The sequence below is a fragment of the Gymnoscopelus braueri genome (assembly GCF_963280865.1).
Source record: "Gymnoscopelus braueri genome assembly, chromosome: 9".
Taxonomy (NCBI): domain Eukaryota; kingdom Metazoa; phylum Chordata; class Actinopteri; order Myctophiformes; family Myctophidae; genus Gymnoscopelus; species Gymnoscopelus braueri.
In genome coordinates, this window is record NC_137610.1 from 36,001,425 (window position 1) to 36,022,905 (window position 21,481).

The following is a 21,481-nucleotide window of genomic DNA, read 5'->3' on the forward strand; positions in this document are numbered from 1 at the left end:
GGTGGCATGTTGGGCACACTGGGAGGTTTTGCGGCAGGAAATACGGGATGATGTTTTCTTTTGTGTACCAGTCTGTTTACCAAGCACACCACACTGCCTTAGGGGCTGGCACACATCCAGAAATATATACCACACCATTTCATACAGTCATTAACACACCCATGCACACATGAAACTCCAACACGTGCATGCTGACACGCTACTCATTACCCAGGGATCAACTTCAAAACCAAAGTGCTTTAGAGTTAAATGAGTCACAAAGTTGTGCTGTATATTAGCTGCCAAACGGTAATAAAACTATGGAAGCGATCACAAATTAAAATGCAGGAAGGAAAGCACAGGATCTGTTTACAAACACAGCAACCGAGAGGAATCCTTTAATTATAGAGCAAACTTTATAAGCACTACAAATTAGTAGGCTAGTAGAAGTCAAAATGAGGAAGCTTGGAATTACATTTCAATCTTCTTTCCTTTCCTTCAATTTTCAGATTTCTCTTATTCAAATTCAAATTCTTGTTACCATAAAGCCATGGTCTGATTTCTGTTATCTGATAATCTGTCCGGATTATACCACTTGAGCCTTCTATACTTAATAAACTCAATACTTAGTTGACTGGGGTCGGCCCTGTACTTGGTCCGCTCTTTTTGCCAGACCCAAGGGGTCGGGCTTACATGAGGCTTTGTACCTGTTTCGTCCATACATGGGCATGGTCACTTTGTCCTCCGGCCCCAGCCAAAAAAAAGTCTGTCACTTTGTCCTCCGGCCCCAGCCAAAAAAAATTCTGTCCCCCAAAAAGGTCTGTCCATACATGGGCATAGAAGGGACACGTCGTGCTTTGCACGACGTGTGTCCCAGCCATAAAAGTCTGTCCCCCTTTCGTCCATACATGGGCATAGACACAGGCTGACACGTCATGTGAAGTCTGGGTCTGGCAGAACCAGGTCTCCTGGTCTTGTTCCCCCACTACACCAAATCTCTTTGACGAAAATAGCTGCTCTTGACTACAAGCACACAACGCGTCGTGAGCTTGTAGATCGGATATTTTCAGCAAATGTTCCCCCTAGAATACTGTATATCTGAAAATGTACCCCTTGAACATCCCTGTTCAAGGGGTACATTTTCAGATATACAGTATACACGCCAGACATTTGTTGAGAAAGTAATTTAGTTCCTTGGACCAAAATGGAGATGAGCCTGAGGTATATGAACACTCCTTGCGGTGCCTGACCCCACGGTTCAACAAATACAGATTGAATGTATCAACTCGAGTCTAAACAGTGTTGACAAACCTGCTGGGGCTGGCATTGCATTGCAGCTTGACATAACTTAACATAAGGCTGAGTATTTGTGCAAGGAAGGGGGAGTCCTGAGAGAGACAAATGCCACAATTGAACAGAGCATTCCTGCTATTGTTTCAACTAACCCTTCTTTAGTTCTCTACTCTTGGAATCCTCCCAAATTCAACGTGTCTGGCAATATTCCTGTGAGGATTCCTCAGAGGAAGAGATAAAGATGGGCCATGTACAGTAAAAGACATGTCACATGGTCTTGGCATAATGTGAAGTGTCTGTGGTATTCTAATAGGATGACCCTTTGGGCTCCAGAATGGCATCCAACTCTGAACTTTGACCCCTCTACAATAGAAGTCAGGCCTTACATGACCTTTGGACTAGCAGTCCTGACCAGAACTGTACGGTAGATTGACAGTCGTTGGCCACCACAGTTTTCAGTGGCAGCCAATTAACGCCACAAATCTGCAAAAAAAGAAAATAGATGTGCATAACAAAAGGGCAATATGGAACTCATTCAACAGCTGATCAAATCATTTGTCTCGTCTGTCTCATGTACACCTAGTTGTTCAGAGCCAAGCGTCATCTTCTTATGAGGAAGAATTATCAAAGTGGGATTTCAACTTGTTCGAATCCTCTTGGATGAGAAAAGCTTGCAGACAAACCTAACTGTAGTTTTTGTTAACCATGTGAAGCCTAGCATCCCTATTCTGGGTGCGAACATCTGCCAAAAAAATGCCGATCTACAAGCTCACAATGCTGTGTTGTGAGCTTGTAGAGTAGATTGGCTATTTTCGGCGAAGAGATTTGATGTTGAGGGGACCCTGACAGAGCCTTGGAGGACCCTGGTCAACCAAGTCTATGGGGTTTAAGAGGTTAAGGTTGAAGAAAGATAACTTCCTTCATTGACGATCCCCTCTCTCATCTCACTAGATCCTCCCTACTTCTGTTTCTCAGTGTTTTGATAACACCCATCTTCCAACTTCAGTGCTGAGCCAAAATGCAAAGGCATAGACAAAAAAAGGTGAACACCTCGGTCGTGTTTTAGTCATGTCAGCCTGACGTGAGTTTTCAACACCTAGTAGAGAGCATCGGCCAACTCCTTTACTGCTAATCTGCTGTCCAATTACAATAATCCTTTCATTGACCCTGGACGACACCTAGCGACCTGCACCTCTACCGTGCAACTTCAACCACTTGACACAAAGACAAGAGCTGTGTGGAATGACAAGTATGCTTGAAGCGTACGTGCATGCATGCGCACGCACGCACGCTCACACACAAGCATATAACACAAGCGTGACAGCCCTTTGTTACCAGCATGGTGACGGTCTGTAGAACAAACAATTTGAGGATTAGAATACTATTGTGTAATTTTAAATGCTGCTGGAAGTAAGACCAACTCGTTTAGAAAGGGATGAATTGAAACAGATTGAAGTAAAATAGTACCTGAGGGCATAGGGTTATGGTATTTTTTACTATGGATTAAAACATTATTCAAATACAACTGCCAATATATAAAGCACAGCAAATAAAGTGGTCCAGGGATTACGTATTTTGTAGATGGAAAGAGTTAGCATCTTTCTGATTCCCTTGAAAAAAGTCTACGAGATTTTTTAATAGGATTTTGATTACTGATAAAATAAGCTCTGTGGCAAATTAAGTTCATGATATTTTATTTAGCAATAAAATCTTTACAAATCAACACCCCTTTCATAATTTCTGAAGTGTAAATGCAATCGCCAAAAGTAAAAAGCCAACATCAGGCTTTAAAAAGATCTACACCACGGTCGCATGACCTCAACATCACCATCACGAAAGCTTGTGTGGTCAGCCTGATGACATGTATTGTCCCCAACAACCTCTGTAGTCTCATTGAGATGCTTACTTTTTAAGACACATAAAAGCTTAAAAATGTGCGGTAATTGCTGGTGAATTTTATGTCAAAACAAAACATGAAGATCTCCTAAGCTTGTGTTAACCACAGAACTCGTTTCAGGCATCTAAACTAAAACCCATTCAAAAAACCCAGACGTCAAGACGAGGTCACCAGTAAAAATGCTAACTTGTTTCCAGGTTCTATGACTACAAACTTTGGCACTATATAAAGCATAGTAATTAAGTATTCATAGCACACACAAAGATAAAATGACAGTCCTACCGTATATTACAATAGCCAACATCGATGTGGACGGTGGACGTCACAAGCGTAATGCGCTGATGTCAGACACAATAGAAACTGTTGCCAAACAACGCAGATTTGCACATGTGCCCGGGGCCGTTGACGAGGCGTACTGTGCCAATATATGGGCATATCGGACAGATCGGTGGTGTGATGTAGATTTGAGGGCCCCAAAACTCAAGTTATAAAAACAAACAAAAAACACTCACACAACAACAAAAGTTATGTGTGTTAAAGGGCAGGTTTTTATGAGCTGGTCTTTCCAGAAGTGTCTCTTCAAAAACACATGTGCACACATGTGAATTTGTGTGTATTTGAGTATGTGAGTGCAAACCCAGATACAGGTATGGGAAAACCCAGCAGTTGCCAAAAAAAGGGAAAAAAAGAAAAAAAATGAACACTAAAAACTGTGTTTATGATCTTATCGGCACGTTGAGTGCATCCAACCAGAAAATCCTCTCAAGCTGTGAGCAGAGGTGACGTTCAGCAGAGTGTTAAGTGACAAAAGGCCCAAGGACACAACAATAACCTCAGCTTGCAATTTGTTATCAAATAACAGTAACTGACTCTCCGAACTGCTTTTGGGCAAATGTTGAGGAATCGGATGACTCTGGGAATTCGAGTTCTCATAAAATAATTGAGCACTTTTTAAGCCAGTAAAAATGTGAGAAGAGATGTAGACAAAATGGAGAGAAAAAGAGGGCAACAGAAAGAGGGGGGTAAACCACAAGCACACCCCCAACACACACACATTGAATTCCATACTTCAGCTTTATGGAAGATTTTCCCCTATAGGCTCTATCAAGAATACATGTGTGGGTGTGTAGGGATGTTTTAGTTAAGTGATTAACCTTTTAATCACTCCCTGGCACAGCCAGAGAGCGAATTCATTCAGCCAAAGAGATGATTCCCATGCTCCGTTATTGCTTCCCATGCTCTGGAGGGCGGAACAGCTCCAGTCACCAAATTCGATAGGTCACCACATTCAGCACCACACTCGGATACCTTTTGCTTTTTATATAACTATGGTGTTTCCTTGGTGAGAGAGAAATGGCAGAGAACTGAGAAGCCAGTGCGCTCTCTTATTTATTTAAAATCATTCTCGTTTATTTCAAGGACCCCCAGTTTGATATGCATTAGGGCACAGACCCTAGATAGATAGATAGATAGATAGATAGATAGATAGATAGATAGATAGATAGATAGATAGATAGATAGATAGATAGATAGATAGATAGATAGATAGATAGATAGATAGATAGATAGATAGATAGATAGATAGATAGATAGATAGATAGATAGATAGATAGATAGATAGATAGATAGATAGATAGATAGATAGATAGATAGATAGATAGATAGATAGATAGATAGATAGATATTTTGTCATCTCTGGGATCCCAATCTAAAAAGTAAAATCCTCAGTGTTCATTTAAAATGGACCCTCATGGCCCCATTTGATTCCATTTGTAAACTCTGGGGAGTTACACACCTTTCAGGGTTCATTTGGTTCCCATCCCTCATTTAGCTGGGGACTCCCCTGGAACCCCCACAAGGACCCCAGGGGGTCCCCGGATCCAATGTTCAGAACCGGTGTTTTAGTTAGTCAGGTGATGCAGTATTTAACCTTCGACCTCACCTCTTGTCTTTGCCCCCGCCGGATGTGTCCGCCACGGCACAGACATCCCCACTGGCTCCTCCCACAACGGGTTGGCAGGGAAGGCCTCTCTGCTGGCTCCGCCTCCTGGATCTGATCTGGAGGAGGAACGGTGGGGTTGATGGATGGAGGAGGACAGAGGAGTTGAGTGGCAGCAGGGTGTTGGGATGGGTTAGAATGTTGGGTGAGATGGGGAGGAAAGTCACAATGAACACGGGTCTAAAGAAGGGAATTGCATAGTGAAATCAGTGTTAATTTACCAATATACAGTATGGATATTATATCGATATCGTGTTATGAGATTCGATATTGTCTGTGATGTTGGATATGGTAATATCGTTATATGGCACAAGTGTTGTCTTTTACAGTTTTTTGACATTTTTCAAAAATAGCAATTCTTTCTTAATCTTTCGAAACTACAAAAGTAAATTTTAAATATGATATCGTCACTAAGATATTATTGTCACAATTTCGATATCGGAGGTATTTGGTCAAAATATAAAAATAGATTTTGTCCATATCAGCCATGTGAGTGTCCAAACTGTATTTTGTACCCTCTCATAGATTGGATAAATTAACAAAGAATGGCTGGAGGTTAGAGGATTAATAATAGAGAGAATCAGAAGGTTCGAGGTTCACATAATCTAAATCTAATTTATGTTGAGATGGTATCCAGCAAAGATGAATGGACATATAGAGGTGAAAAGGGCAGAGGAGTTAAGTGCACAGGAAGAAGTTAAAACAAAAAACAGAGGCAGCTTGTTTTTTGATTATTTTAAAATAATTACACCAGAACCAATCATTGAGGCCTATCAAATATTGAATACTTTAGTCATTCAGATCAGATGGAAAGCTATGCAACTCTAACCCAAGGGGAAAATATACACTCTTTCTAATTGATACCTCTGGGAGCTGTACATTCATCTAAACCAAATTAAGGAGGTGAGATAAACACTGAGATTAGAACTTTTCTCTCGCATTTCTGACAATAAGGAATGTTTTCCAATACAACCTTAACTATTCTAGGCCACAGGATGACAGAGCAAAGAGTTACATTTAGATATTGAAGCTCTGCAGCATGATACTCCAAATGAACTCTTGGAAAAGAAAGGGAAACTCTTGTAATACTTCCGAGTCTATTAATAGGCTACACGGAAATGGGTGTAGAAGTACTGTAGGTTTATGATGTCTGTATTTTTATAAAAGCCCCCGTCTTTCTTTCTGCTCTACACTTACTAGCTGTACTTAATTTTCCCTTATGGGTCCATGTGGGAAATCATAGTGAGAAAAACAAAGGTCACATTAAAGCTTTAATCCCCTAGATTAATATTATGGTGCCTCTGTGTACAGGGTTACAGTCTTACAATGTGGTTTTACAGCTGAACCAGAAAAAAAATGCTCCGATCTTAACTGTATTGTGCTGGCCACACAGGATTAGAATGAACAGAAACTAATTTACATTAACGTCAACATTCTTGAATGGTAATTATTCTGGTGCACCTCTACCTGTCCTTCTGTACTGTAGATACTGTACAGTACCAATGGATACATTAACATGATCTTGATGATGATCTTTACCGTGTACAATGTACATGGTGGTGAGATAAAGTAATAGTATGACCTCTGCTGCTCTGCATGAATGGAATGATTCATAATACTGCAGCCAACTGAACTAAAGGGGACACTGCAGAACTGCACTGCATAAGCAGGTGACCGTTTGCAAACCTAGAATAGATCTTAAAGGAGGCTGTTACTGACCATTCAGCAGTGTATTATTTTGTGAGTATTCTACTTATATACCATTCTCTGCATGTGACAGTTTGGACCCACATTATGCTTAAGACCTCTAGTTATGCCATACTTACTTATCCTCAATTAAATGGAAAACAAATAGAATTGGATAAACAATCCACTTCCTTCCTACAATTCAAATAAACCTTGTGACAAAATAATATTAACAATCAACAAACTACAAATAAGCTTAGTCAAGGTGCTTTACGTCAGATGCCAGCTTAGAGTCTTGTTAGCCACGTTGGTCCAAAAAGAAGGATTTAGAATCTAGCTTGTTGTCAAGCTGTTGATACTGGGCTTGTTGGACACTTGACCCTTTGTTAGAGGCTTTCCAACTCTTGGCTCTCTGTGAATTCTACTTACGGTACTCTAATTGCTAAAGAAAACTCTGAATTGTTGAAGAGTGAGAGAGAGAGTTGGGCAGAGTTGCCAGATGGAGTATCAGATTGACAAATCACTTTACTGCATTGCATAAGGTACGATCTCCTAGAGTGAGAGTCAGCCAGGAGGACCCAAAATTGATTGTGTGGCTCGCTCTGTTAGTCCATGAGCCAGAGCCCCAAAATTGAGCAATGATTATCGAAAGAGTGGGCAAAACCAAACCTATATTAAATTGTTCATAGGGTCAATACGAGTAAATAAATATATGATAACCTCTCCACAGGAGCAGCTTTTTCATGGTTATCACACATTTTGTTATTTTCCCCATACGTACATGACAGGTGAAAAAATGACAATTTAAAAAAAGAGTTATCATAATGAAACTTCCTGAGTTGATTACTTGCATGAAGACAATGATTTATCGTATTACAAGTTTTCTGAAATTGTATATTTAAATATGCAAATTAGGCATTTAGTCCATGAGCCAGAGCCCCAAAATTGAGCCAGATATTGAATATTCCCTCGTTAAAAACCTTCGACTCCAACATCTTAACTCATTGAGTGCCAATGACGTCGCAGACGTCACGTTTTTCATAAGCCCAGAGTGCCAATGACGTTGGACGTTTTGGAAAAAAAAGGTTCAGAACCCAAGATATGATGATTTGAAGATTTGCTGCTCCATTCACTTCTTGTTTAACTTTTTACTGAAAAAGGCTGTATCTCGGCTCCTAAGCACTTTTTTTTTACAATGTATTTTTGGCCTTGGCACAGGGGTGATATAGCCAGAAATATTTTTGGCACTGAATGAGTTAACATAATGAAATAAGAATGTTCACTCTGGCTTTGTCCAATGTTCCAATGTTGATTCTGGAAAGTTATACAAATTCGGGCATATTTTCGTAATGCCTAATTTGCATATTTAAATATACAATTTCAGAAAACTTGTAATACGATAAATCATTGTCTTCATGTAAGTAATCAACTCAGGAAGTTTCATTATGATAACTCTTTTTTAAATGTTGTAATTTTTTCACCTGTCATGTACGTATGGGGAAAATAACAAAATGTGTGATAACCATGAAAAAGCTGCTCCTGTGGAGAGGTTATCATATATTTATTTACTCGTATTGACCCTATGAACAATTTAATATAGGTATGGTTTTGCCCACTCTTTCGATAATGAAATCTTGTCTGGCTCATGGACTATGTTGGGCTAACAAGAATATAAGCATGTTTCTATTACAGACTAGCATAAAAGCCTAAATGGCATGATTTATTTACCTGTTTACCTGAACCATGACCCCATTGTTGCTGTTGTTTACTGCAACTGTACACATCTTACAAAAAAAACACCACCACAGCAGTGTAATCATAGTCAGTGGGCCAGATGGAATTGCTGTGATTCCCTTTCATATTGTATCGTAGTTGTGAAATCTAGTGGTTTCATAGGCCATTGATATAAACCTTTTGTAGCCTTCATAACACAGCCAACAAAAAAACAAGGACTCATGGACATGAGTTGTGTGTTAACACTTCATAAGGAATTACGTGCCTTGCTAAAGGTTGTAGGCTGACGTATATAGATGCCCAGTGTGGGATCATACATTGTTATCACTACAACAATGAAGTACAGTACCTGAGCTTGGCTGAGTGAAGCAGAGGCATGGCTCTTAGAGAATCTTCCAGGTGCAGAGCTGTTCTGTTTGGGACTGGCCTGTCTCTGCGAACCTTTCTCGTCCCCTCTCTGAACCACTGGGTTCAAAATATATCGTTGTACCAAGCCAAACACACGGACCAGCACACTTTTAGCACCCGAATCTGAGGGGGAAAGAAACGCTGTGTTCAATCTCCAATTGTATGTAACATTTGTTATTAAGGACCACCCTTCTTCATATAAATGGTTTTCACTAATGTTCATTATAAGATGTCCCCATTCTGTCTACTCACTCCTCTCAGAGGAGGGCTATCGACAGTTCGAACCTACCTACCGGTGACATAACAACATTTCTACTTCATTATTATTTTGTTTCATTAACACAAGAGCAATGTCTTCTATGCTCTTGCATTAAGAAAAAAAAAAAAAGGTTGAAATCTTGTTCGAAATTACTACGGCAAGGCAATTATAGCACATTTCAACAACGAGGCAATTCAATGTGCTTTACACAAAACATCAAGCAAAGGAAACACAACGATACAATTATAAAATGACATTAGGAAGCATAAAACTAAATAAGTAAAAATGAAAAGATACAGTTAGAGTGCAAAAGAAAAACAACTCAATCAATGGCAGCGGCAAACAGAAAGGTCTTTAGTTGTGTTTTAAAAGAAATGAGAGGCCTGCAGTTTTCTGGGAGTAAGTACTGAACCTGCCTACCGATGTTGTTACTGGTAGGCAGGTTTCTGAACTGTTCATAGCCCTCCTCTGAGACACAGACCAAGTAGACAGAAATGGTGCCATCTTATAAAGAGCATTAGTGAGGACCAATTATATGAAGATGGGTTGAAAAAGTGGTCCTTTAGGACCAGCAGAATATTCAAATAACTATTTTGGGCAGTCATGTACATCTCTAGTAAGTACATCCCATGACACCTAAAAGCATTGATCAGTCCACAAGGTGTATAGTAGGGGTAGATGTGTTATAATTAAATGGTAGTAGTTAACAATAAAACATAAGTAGTTAACGTGTTTAAAAAATAAACACCATCTGTATTTTCACAGCTGGACCACAGATGGCAAAATTGCCAATAAACATCCCTGAAAATGTTTTGAAATAGTGGTACAGAAACAGTGTAGCTTTATAAAGAGAAACTAAATAAGTATAAACATACAATTATTTATTTTACTTTCACTATTACACCGTTTTTTATGTTCCCTTTGATATGTTTTTTTTAATATTAGATTTTTTTCTCCCTGCTCTCCCTTCTCCCTCCTTTTTCTTCTTCTCCCTTTCGGGAAAACAACAAAAATTATGGACGCAACAACAATTTTTCCATCACTATGACAGTACTGAATTATCTAAGCAACAAAATGTTTCACCTGAAATGCAGGACCTTGTGCGGTGCCATACAGGTACTGCACCAGCCTGGTTCGTTTATCATATCATGATTCATGGTGCGTTAGTGTAACAAAAATAAGCAGTCATTCCACTATCCCTAGTGAATTGTGTGACTCTGTGTGAGAGAGAGAGAGAGAGAGAGTGTCCTTGTCCCACACATGTGAATGTTATCAGTAGCTCGCCATATTTACTCAGGGGGCAGAATATGTCTGCTTAGGCAGGCTGAGAACACAAAGAACTGCTAATACACTGTACTGTCCACATGTTTGAGAGCAAGCATACACATGCACAGACACACACACACGTACGTGCACAAACATGTACGCCGAGCACAAACATAGAAGACAGCAAGTTTATTTACTCATGATGTGTATCGAGAGAGATAAGCTGATTATCTCGCTTCGTCATCTCGACAACAGAACAAAATATCTAAATTAAAGGGTGATTTAGCAAAGGAATGTTATCTGGTATCACCTGATGTTTATATTTATTTTACTTTTCTAGAGAGAACTGGTTTGTTATTGTCTCCGCCAGGCCGAAAGGCATGGCGAGAGAGTATGTTTTCGCCCCTGTCCGTCCGTCCGTCCGTGTGTCCGTGTGTCCGTCCGTCCGTGTGTCCTGTCTGTGTGTTACCAGCTAATCTCTGGCACCGTTGGCCCGGTCGCTCCGAAACTGTGCACACACACACTCCCTGGATGCCAATTCAGAACCTCTGCCCCAATTTTTTCACATGGGCCTGTTATAGCGCCACCAAGAGGCCGATTTGTGCAAAACCCATTTTTTCCTATTACTCCTATAGCTTTTAACTAAACGTCATGCAAATCGGTACACAGTATCTCTATAGTCATGTGATCAACCAGGATCTGTTCAATTTCTCATATTCCATCCTCATTGGCTAAGGTTGGCTTCCAAAGTTTGCAGGATTGGTGAGTTTTGAACAAACTGCCTCAAATCATGAACGCACCTTCCATTTCCATAAAATTGCACACGCACATTCCCACTAGGCAGAGGAAGAAATGCCACTTAAAACTTTTCAAATCAGCCTCATGGTGGCGCTATAACAGGCCGATTTGCATTTTTAAATATAACTGCACTGATCTGCGTGAAACTTTGCACGTACACTCCCTAGAAGCCAAGGAAAAACATCTGCACTGCATTTTTCACATCTGCTTTTTACAGCGCCACCAGGAGGCCGACTTATGTCAAATACATTTTTGGATATTAATCCTTCAGATTTTATCCAAACATCACGCAAATCGGTACACAGTATCTCTATAGTCATGTGATCAAGACGCATCTGTCCGATATTTCATATTCCATCCTGATTGGCAAAGGTTGGCTTCCAAAGTTTGCAGGATTGGTCCGTTTTGAACAAAATGCGGCGTGCGATTTCCCTGAAAGTTTGCACGCACATTCCCACTAGGCCGCGGAAGAAATGCCACCCTTTTCACATTGCCCTGTTATAGCGCCACCAGCAGGTCTACTTTGGCAAAACACATGTTTGGAACAAAATGCCTCAAATCATGAATGCATGCACATTCCCACTAGGCCGAGGAAGAAATGCCACCCTTTTCACATTGGCCTATTATAGCGCCACCAGGAGGCCACAATAACCTACCTGACCTGGCGGAGACCTGTGCTCCGAGGAGCACTTTTTCTAGTTTAATCTAGATTCGATTCAGTTCCATAATTTGCAAATGGGGGTTGCTCATAAAACCTACATTATGGACAGGAAAGGTGTGATGCTCAGAGTCTTCTCCTTGTTTTAGTCAGATGGGACATTTCTACTATTTCTGAACTACACAAGCACACACTTTCATTGCAAAATGTGTTCATGAATAAGCCATATCTTATGCTGAAGCAGCTTGGAAAGCCTAACCTATATCTGCCATTTAAAACATGGATTCTATTGGTAAAATGTTTTAATTAAAACATATTCTGGCAAAGTGTGCCTTGGTTTTGAATTGGCTGCAATGTTGTTGAAGGTACAGGTCTACTGGGGAGGTATAGTAGCAAGTGGTTGTTATACAATCAGGTGGGCTTTATTACCATACTGTAAAAGGATTTCCTTTCCATCTTCAAGGTCAGCAGTGACAAGCAAATGAATTAAACAACGGTCAGGTGTTCCACTTGTCACAAAATAATTTAGTTGCGATTTAATAACACTATTAGGCAGGCTTTGTCTTGTCACAGAGTCAGCTTCAGCATTCATTAATAACAACCTGCTCCAGTGTTCTACTCGTTCCTTTTGAATTCAGGAGTGATTTAGTACTATTGACATTCTCCTCTTCTCTATATAGCAGAGTTCAGCAGTCACTCAGTGACAGCACAGATATATGGAAGGAAGAAATGTCTAGACCTGTTCATTATAAAGGCCGTTACAGACCTGTCTTGTGCTGACATCTCCTGACAATGTCTGTAGATCATATTGGGAGAGAGGTTTAATGTTTCTCCAAACACACAGCACAGACTACAGCTGACAATCAGCTGATGGCACAGATCTGCGCCTGCGTGAGAGGAAATAAATCTACCATACTGGGCAAATAAATGAATTAATAATGTAATAACGTATGTTATGCTTTACCCCGCACAAAAAGGCAACCGAAGCCGTAAGAAATGCAGCTCTTTGAGATGTTGAACCATGGAGGTATAAGTCATTGAATACACACAGGGTTTTACAAGTGGGTTTGGCATGTCTTCAACATTGACAGTAAACCTGGCTGTAGGCCCTCTTTTGTATCATCAACATCACTTTTGGGCATTTTAAAATAAATATCACAAAGCTAGGAGATTGGTGAGAAATTGGCCAAATATTTAGAATATTAAATTATAGATACAGACTACTAAAACATTATGTTTTCAGACCGCTTTAATTTGCAACGGGCAAAGGGAGTGAAACGCTCTTCCTTCTCAATAAATTGGGTGATTGGGCCTCGTTAATGCCTTGCAACCGCCGATGGCGCAATACAAACCGCACTTTACACGATTGCCTGATAACTGCTTGGTGTGAAGAAGGCTTAATACAACTCCCACAGCATAGAGAGAGAGAGTCATGTATGTATTAAGAGAAAGGATGAGAAATCGAAACAAATGCATGTACACATGTGTGCAAGCAGCTGTGCATATACCTACTGTACATGGACATACATCCACTCACCCTTTTCAGGCTTATTGTCCTCTAAAGGTGTTGAAACATCTCTTTCTGTTTCCTTCTCCTCTCTGGCTTGGCTGGACTGCAAAACCTTCTGCCCTTCAAGTTGTTCTGCAAAAAATGTGCAATTTAAAGTGGTTTGTTTATAAACAGGAGGAGAACCCTGCATGTAGCCTGCCATGCAGATTAATCACATTGCACAAATCCATCTTTTCACCTGCTTTCTGCCACAATGCTTCAAGATTATATATTTTTTTAAATACAGTATACAAGCAATACTAACACTGATAATTAGATTTGTAACTTTCTTAACGTTCTTACAAGGTTTATTCACCAGGCCAGGGATTGGATAGGGAAATAGTGTGTGTGTGGTAGGTAGGAGAGTAAGTGTGTGTGGGTGTGGTATGAGAGTAAGTGTGATATAGACTCTTTAATTTGTATTGATGTATCAGTGCTTTAGCTAGGATAAGGATAAGACTTCCGCCAAACAGGAAGAAACGATGATATAGTGTAGTATTCCCCTGGACAAATGTGAGGTCTTGGCAGCATGCAGTGTACAGTCATCTTTGAAGTTAGAACAACTCCATTTCCCAGACACACCCTCTTCCCCTCCTATAGCCCATGGCTCTCTCCCTCTCCCTCATGTCGTTTCTCTCTCCCTACCCAACCATCTATCTCAATCACTGCCAGACATATGGGTTAGGAGAGGTTCCCATTCTCCACCAACAGCCAACATGAAAACATCAGCGTGTAGTGGCATGCCTCCCGTTGGCCACCCCAAGCCAAAGTGGATGAGAACTTACCATTAGCATGTCAGGTTTTTACTTTTTAATATACTCTGCAAATACAGGGCTGAAAATGGGGGAATCCTTCGGTTTACTTTGTACAGGTCATAAGTCAAAACTCATTGAGCTAAATGACATGAACCCTGACGTGTCTCTAGGTGAAGAGATTTAGTGTGGAGGGAAAAAGGGAGGGGGCCAATGGGGGACTCCAGTCAATGAAGTACAGTATATAAAGTGGAGAGACTAAACGACGATCATAGATCATTATCGTCTTCGCCAGTTGACAGGCCGAGAAGCGAAGACCATGTTTTGGCCCCTGGACGTGTGTGTGTACAGTATGTATTTCCCATAGATTGAAAGAGTCACTTTAGTCACCGTTCCTCCTAGGTTTGTGACAAAATTCCATAAAAAGAACCTTGTTTCATAGACACAGATCATAGATCGTTTTCTCTTGCTAGGCATCTTGATTGATGCTCAGCATTTTTATACACACCACAGAGCATAATAGGCTAGCATGTCTATGTTAATTGCTTAATTGTATCAAGCAGTACACCTGTATGGAAGCATCTGCATTCGTTATGTTTCACCACTAATATATATTCACAGTTTTCCTTACATTTGTCAGCAGTCTGTAGAAAGTAGCAATGAAAATGTTATTAATGTACAGATGCGCGCACACACACACACACACACACACACACACGTGACCTCAACTGCAGGGTTGATGTGTGACTCAGGTTTGTAATGAGTAGGTCTGGATGACAGCATGTGTGTTTTATTGCTGCTACACACACACACAGCAACAGCACTTTACACATTGGACCACCCCACTTAACCTGGTCAATACACACTCGACCACTCCACCTAGAGCAGCGATTCTCAACCTGTGGGCCGGGGCCCACTTGTGGGCCGTGAGGATATTGCAAGTGGGCCCTCAAATAACTGGAAAAACATTACGATTGTAAGGATAATACAACATAGAATAATGTTAAGTGGCTAGATGGGTGGGCCGGAAACAGATCGACCCTGATCTATGCAACATAAAGTATAGGCAGCGTAGTGCGTGCAGCAGCAGATCACATCTTACATACATACAGTGTGTGTGTATACTGTATGTGTGTATCTCACACTCACACACGTACGTACGTACGTATATATATATATATACATATATACACATATATACATATATACATATATATATATATATATATATATATATATATATATATATATATATATATCATTTTTATTTCATGAAAAAACAGCTGTGAATCAGGCCCAACCTACGATTAAGTAAATAAGTCTCAGTATCACACAATTTTCCTCCTAAGCTTACTGTATCCCCTTTTGCGTAAGATAGCCTTCTGTATCTAAATGTGATACAGGGATTTAAGCAACAATAGGCAATAGATTGATAACCTATTCAAATGATCATACAGGGCTTTTAATTAACAATAAGCACCATATTATTTTCTGGTTGAAGTGGGCCACACCTGTGAGAAGCACACAGCGCTGTTGCTGTCTCTGGGATCAGCTTCTAGTTACAGTAAGTTAGCAGGATGCCCAAGATATTACTTAAGGTTATATATAAGCTTATGATTGTTTAAAAAAAGAATCTTAAGCTGTGTATTGTAACAGTTACTGTAACTGGTAGTAGAACTTGAGCCATAGCACTTTGTTTGTTTATTATTAAAATCATCAACAGGATTAACTCTCAGTTCTCAGCCAATCAACTAAGTCAATTTTGTTTAAAAAAAAGAAAAACGCCAAAAAAAGAAACAACGCCAAAACAGGTTTCTCAGCCTAATGCTATGATGGCAGAAGATTAAACAAACACACATATAAAACACTTGAAGACCAGCACACATATACATAATATTTCTGTGTGTGTAAACATACATTGTGTGCCCATGCAAGCACACTCACACAAACACGCACGCACACACCAAATACATATGCAAACACGAGCACAGTTTCATACCCACATACGCATGTACTTACATGTGTATTCATTCTCACATGACGTGTACAAAGATTCGCTAACATGCACACACCCACACACACCCACACACTGCAAGGTTGATTGATAGGCAGTGTGAGGGTCAGGGTCTGGTTGGTGTCAGGCAGTTAAACTTCACTCTGTCATTATAGGGAGAGGAGACCTCCTGTTGCCCCCCCTATGTCTATTCTCATTACAAAAACACACACACACACACACACACACACACACACACACACACATAATACAGGAATTACGTAGGAATAAGGAATTACGGAATTACGTAGACACAAAAGTAAATGACACTATCCATTTGGCATTACAGCACTCGCACTGTAAATGCCAAATTATTAAACAGAAAGAAACCACTTACAGAAACAATTGTTGGATGTGTCATTATCAGTGAGCTCAGCTCTGGGGCTTCTCTATGACTAATGGATATAATGAGAAGGTCTGAATGACAAACGTGTGTGTTTTACTGCCAGGGTGGGTGCGTGTGTGCACACACACACACACACACACACACACACACAAACGCACACTCACAGTTTCTCTCTCAGATGACACAGTGCTCTGCTGATTCCTCAATGTCCAGGAATTAGGGCTGATGACACAGACACTTTTGAAGGTTGTGTTTTGGTGCGTCTGAAACGCCTGCCCCGTCCTTTGGGGGCGGGGAGGGCCAGCACACCTGTAGCCCGTGTTGAATAAGCTCTAGAGACATCTGGACTCAGCACATCTCACAGCACTGGGATCTCACTGACACCACTTAATGGCAATGTTTAAACGCTGATCGATTGTTTAAAAAAAGAGAAAAGGAATGAAAATGCAGACAGCATTGCTGACTGAAGGACAATTTTATGGGTGGGGGGGTAAAGGAGAGAGTCAGTGAGTGAGTGAGAGAGAGAGAGAAAGATGGCAGGTAAACACAGATACACTTCATAACACAGGAACCCGTTGCTATTAGAAAGGAAAACACCTTTTTATGATTATATGATTATATGATCAGGACTGACATTTATCTGCTTGACCAGTAAATATATTTGTCTATTCACTCTCATCTGCGTAAGCACTATACTGACACACTTGATGCCATGGCCATCAACTACTTGCGAGATGCATTGCTGTTTTCCTACTCATTCTGTTCTTTTCCATTTCTCATATCTTCTGGTCAGTACAGTACAGTGTCCACTGTGAGTACAGTATATAGTCTCAATGTGTTTAATAAACTTTAGAACTTGTCGTATGATACTGCCTGCTGTCATCTTGTTCTCTGAGCTCGTCACTCAACTGAACCATCACTCTCCACCCTTAGAGGACCACATGGAGGGTCAACGAAATTCACAACACACCTCGTTTAATGATTCCTAATATAACCAAAGTATTATTATAGTCATTTTGTGAGAAATGTTTTCTGATAATGCATTTGTCTTGAAACAGAAAACATAAGAATCTCCTGGCTGATTCACGTCACAGAACAACGGCTGATAGTGAGAGGCCGGCTCTGTTCTTGTTATTCTAGCTTATACTGGATATGGTCTTGGTGTTTTGTCCGTGTTATTTTAGCCTGCTGGACATGGACCAGATGACCCTTGAGCCTCAGGCCTTATCCTCTGTCTCCTTATTGGCTATAGCCATGAAACAACAAAGCCTTTCACTACTGGTTACAGTCAGACACACAAAGGGCACAGAGAGGAAAAGAGACACAAGTGCAGAGAGCTACTGTAGGAAGGAAGGAGAACGGTAAAGGAAAGGAAATGAGAGGGAGAAGAAACAGAAGAAACAAGTGTGTGTGTGTGTGTGTGTGTGTGTGTGTGTGTGTGTGTGTGTGTGTGTGTGTGTGTGTGTGTGTGTGTGTGTGTGTGTGTGTGTGTGTGTGTGTGTGTGTGTGTGTGTGTGTGTGTGTGTGTGTGCATCAGGCAAACGTGTGGTGTTTTGAGCGATTGGCTGATATAAAAAAAGAAAGAACAGAAGATTAGCGGGACTGGGATAAGATAGGATAAACGCACATACAGAGATGAACACAAATGAATAGAAGCTACTCTCCATCAATTGTGAAATAAAAATGTCAATTAAGGATATAAAACAGCAAATCAACAAATCACCAGCAATATCAGTTTTAAAAAAAAAGTTAATGATCAAATATTTATAACTTAATTTGTCCCCAAAAGAAATTGACTGTGATTGAAAAAACAAAGACTGGCGACATGTGAAATGTCAAGTACAAAGTTCTGAAAGCCTTACTTTCCATGTTGTGCACGTGAATGGAAAATTCATGTGGTCAAAGAAATTCTGGTGGACTGTAAACACAGCTGAAAGTCTTTAAAGGCTGAGCATTGTACTTCAATTACAAGGGGAGAGAATAACGTGTATTTGTTCCTTGTCAGTGGGACTTAGTTTACACACACACGCACACACACACACACACACACACACAGGATGTGGACATGCAGTGGTCTTATCAGCTGAGCTCATCACAACATCAAAGATGCTTCTAGTTCAAAGCCTGGTGAAACCCTCCTCTGATTCCTCCGATGTCATAGAGGACAAGTTAATGAAGGGGTATTATGCATGTGAATGAACCTGCAGTAGAGAGCAGCTTACAAGTTTTTTTCATAATTTATTTTCAACATTACATTTCCTATGCAAGATGGAATAGTGGAGACTGGGGATCAGGCAGTTTACTACATCAACCATAAGCAAGTTCATGAATTAGTTGTAATCAGTGAATTGCAGGTTACTTATGAGTAACCACTAACCACCCATTTCAAAACACCCCTATGAGTTCAACAGAAATTACAGATTTTTGCAGGTCAACTCAGAACTCCCACTGTAGATTTCCAAAGGATTTATTTTTATTTTTGTATTGGCTATTGGAAAAATTAAGAAAATATGCGTTGTTGTAAACAAAGGCTTAAGATATTAAGGTGAGCCTAATGAAAAGGAACAACCCACCACAACAACACTGGCTTTTATTGCATTTTATGTAATGTGCAGCCTATTGGAAGCAGGACATAATACAGTACGTTTGCTTCTTGGATATGTCTGTCATTAATCAAACTTCTCAATTTAAATGTTGCCGAGATATTATTAATGCCTACATGAAAGTCAGATAAAATACTGCACTGGATAGTTATATGCCGAGTACACAGAGTTTACTGGCCACAAACTAGAGGCCATAGTGTTGAAATTGTTCTACGTAAAGGATGGGAACTGTAGAGATCAGGCATCGTTAAGGTAGTTCCAAATAATCCGCTTGTAAAGACAGGAAGGATGTATTTCATGTTAGATCAACAATGGAAAGTCTTGTAGTGCGTGCGTGTGTGTGTGTGTGTGTGTGTGTGTGTGTGTGTGTGTGTGTGTGTGTGTGTGTGTGTGTGTGTGTGTGTGTGTGTGTGTGTGTGTGTGTGTGTGTGTGTGTGTGTGTGTGTGTGTGTGTGTGTGTGTGTGTGTGTGTGTGTGTGTGTGTGTGTGTTTGGGCGTGTGAGAAGGAGACAATGAGAGACAGACAGTGAGAGTTTTATTTCTCATTCTGTGGCTCACTAAGAGAGGTGTGTGTGTGTGCGCATGCGTGTGTGTATACTCAATAGTCGAAGGTTAGTGTTCAAAAAGGGTGAAAGGTCAGCAGAGGGAGGAAAGCAGATAAAGAGGTTAAAGAAACCAAAAGGTACCAGAGCACAGCACTGCCAGGGACCAGCCAAGGAGACTGTGGCTGAATGCACACGCACACGCACACACAGAGCCAAAAAGAAGGGGGAAAAAAATAAATAATCACACAGGAACCTGCTGGGTCAACTGTAGATAGAGAGAGAACAATGCTCAGCAGTTACCTGGCAACTGTTGCTAGCCAGCAGTACACTTGTTTTCTTTAGCTTCCGCTACGTATTTCGAAGCAATAGTTCATATTTTTGTTCGGTATGGTGAAAAGATTTTATAAATACAATACCGCTGCAAAACAAGTGTTCCTCTTCCCCAACACTCCTCTGAACGTGGAGTGGTGTTGTTGTGAATGGGTATAGTGCACCAGCTTAATTTGTCAGTGTGGAAACACTGCATTTCAGTTCCGCATCCCCCCCAAAAAATTTGGGCACTTGGCCGTTCGGTTCGGCGACAAAGTTATGAAAAGGGTTTATAACGAACACATTAGCCTTGTTAAAAAAATATGATCAGCCACTGCCAACATTTAGGTTGGAATGATGACAATACCACCACTCACCACTGTGCAGGTAGGTTGTAGTCCAACATACATACACACTTCTGGAAGAAAAGTTTGTAAAAAGATTGAAAAATAAAAATGTTGTATGGTAATGTCTTCAGGATTGACTGGTTAGTAGCCTAAGCCCTATACATATACTATTGTCCTAGTTACTGTAAGTATGGATAAAGGGATAAAAGATGATGGTGGCAACATTATTTTCTATTCTTTTCACAACCTGAGTAGGCGTCCGACCACATCACTAAATATCAGAGTACTCCTAACTTAATGTTTTACTCTTATGTCTTACTTCTTCTAATTCTATGTCAGTTGAACATACAATTGGCGCAGTTGTCAAAAATCATCTCCCACAACATTGCTCTATTTCAAGTATTGCTTAAGTTGGAATCCCTCCTTGAGCCTGATGAACTCCAGTCACCGGCTGATTAAGAGTGGGATATTAGGGCATCCTAAGCACTCCAACCATCCGTTCAGGTATCACTGTTTGGCAGTCTTTGGGGATAAATCTCACTTAAACCCACTGCTAACAAAGAGTTATAAACTCCGGGAAAAGCACTTCTGTGGCTTACATAGCAAGATGTTTCTTGTGTGGCTATCAATACACAATGCTGACAGAGCATAAAGATCAAATCATGTGTATCTTGAGATCCACATGGGAATGGCGTGGCTCCAATGTGGATCTCTGACTTCGTGTAGCCAGCCTGATGAGAGCTCCCTTGACTTCATCTTATCTTATCTTACTATCTTACTACTATATAATTGACAAAAGCTCAGAAAGTTCGTGCGGGATTCGCAAGCACAGGATCACTCCACATGCCTCCAAGACCCGCCACAGACTGTTGATCAGAGCTATGGCTATGTTTTAGGCATCTTACCCCACCTCGATCAGTGATCAGACTCTCGGCTTAATTCATTCTCTGATTTGCCTATCAGACCCTCAGCCTGATCTGGCAGGTTGCCATAGCAATCA

The 21,481-nt window shown here is 40.5% G+C and overlaps 1 protein-coding gene across 1 annotated transcript in view; it reads right to left on the reverse strand.

Moving 5' to 3' along the window:
- LOC308092303 (uncharacterized protein) overlaps window positions 1-21,481 on the reverse strand; it is a gene marked incomplete at its 5' end in the record, with an annotated part of 76,050 nt that overhangs the window by 21,662 nt on the left and 32,907 nt on the right. The window contains 3 exons of the mRNA XM_080438153.1: window positions 5,112-5,227; window positions 8,938-9,119; window positions 13,515-13,619. Of these exons, the coding sequence (XP_080294279.1) occupies window positions 5,112-5,227; window positions 8,938-9,119; window positions 13,515-13,619 (403 nt within the window). The remainder of the gene's footprint in view (window positions 1-5,111; window positions 5,228-8,937; window positions 9,120-13,514; window positions 13,620-21,481) is intronic.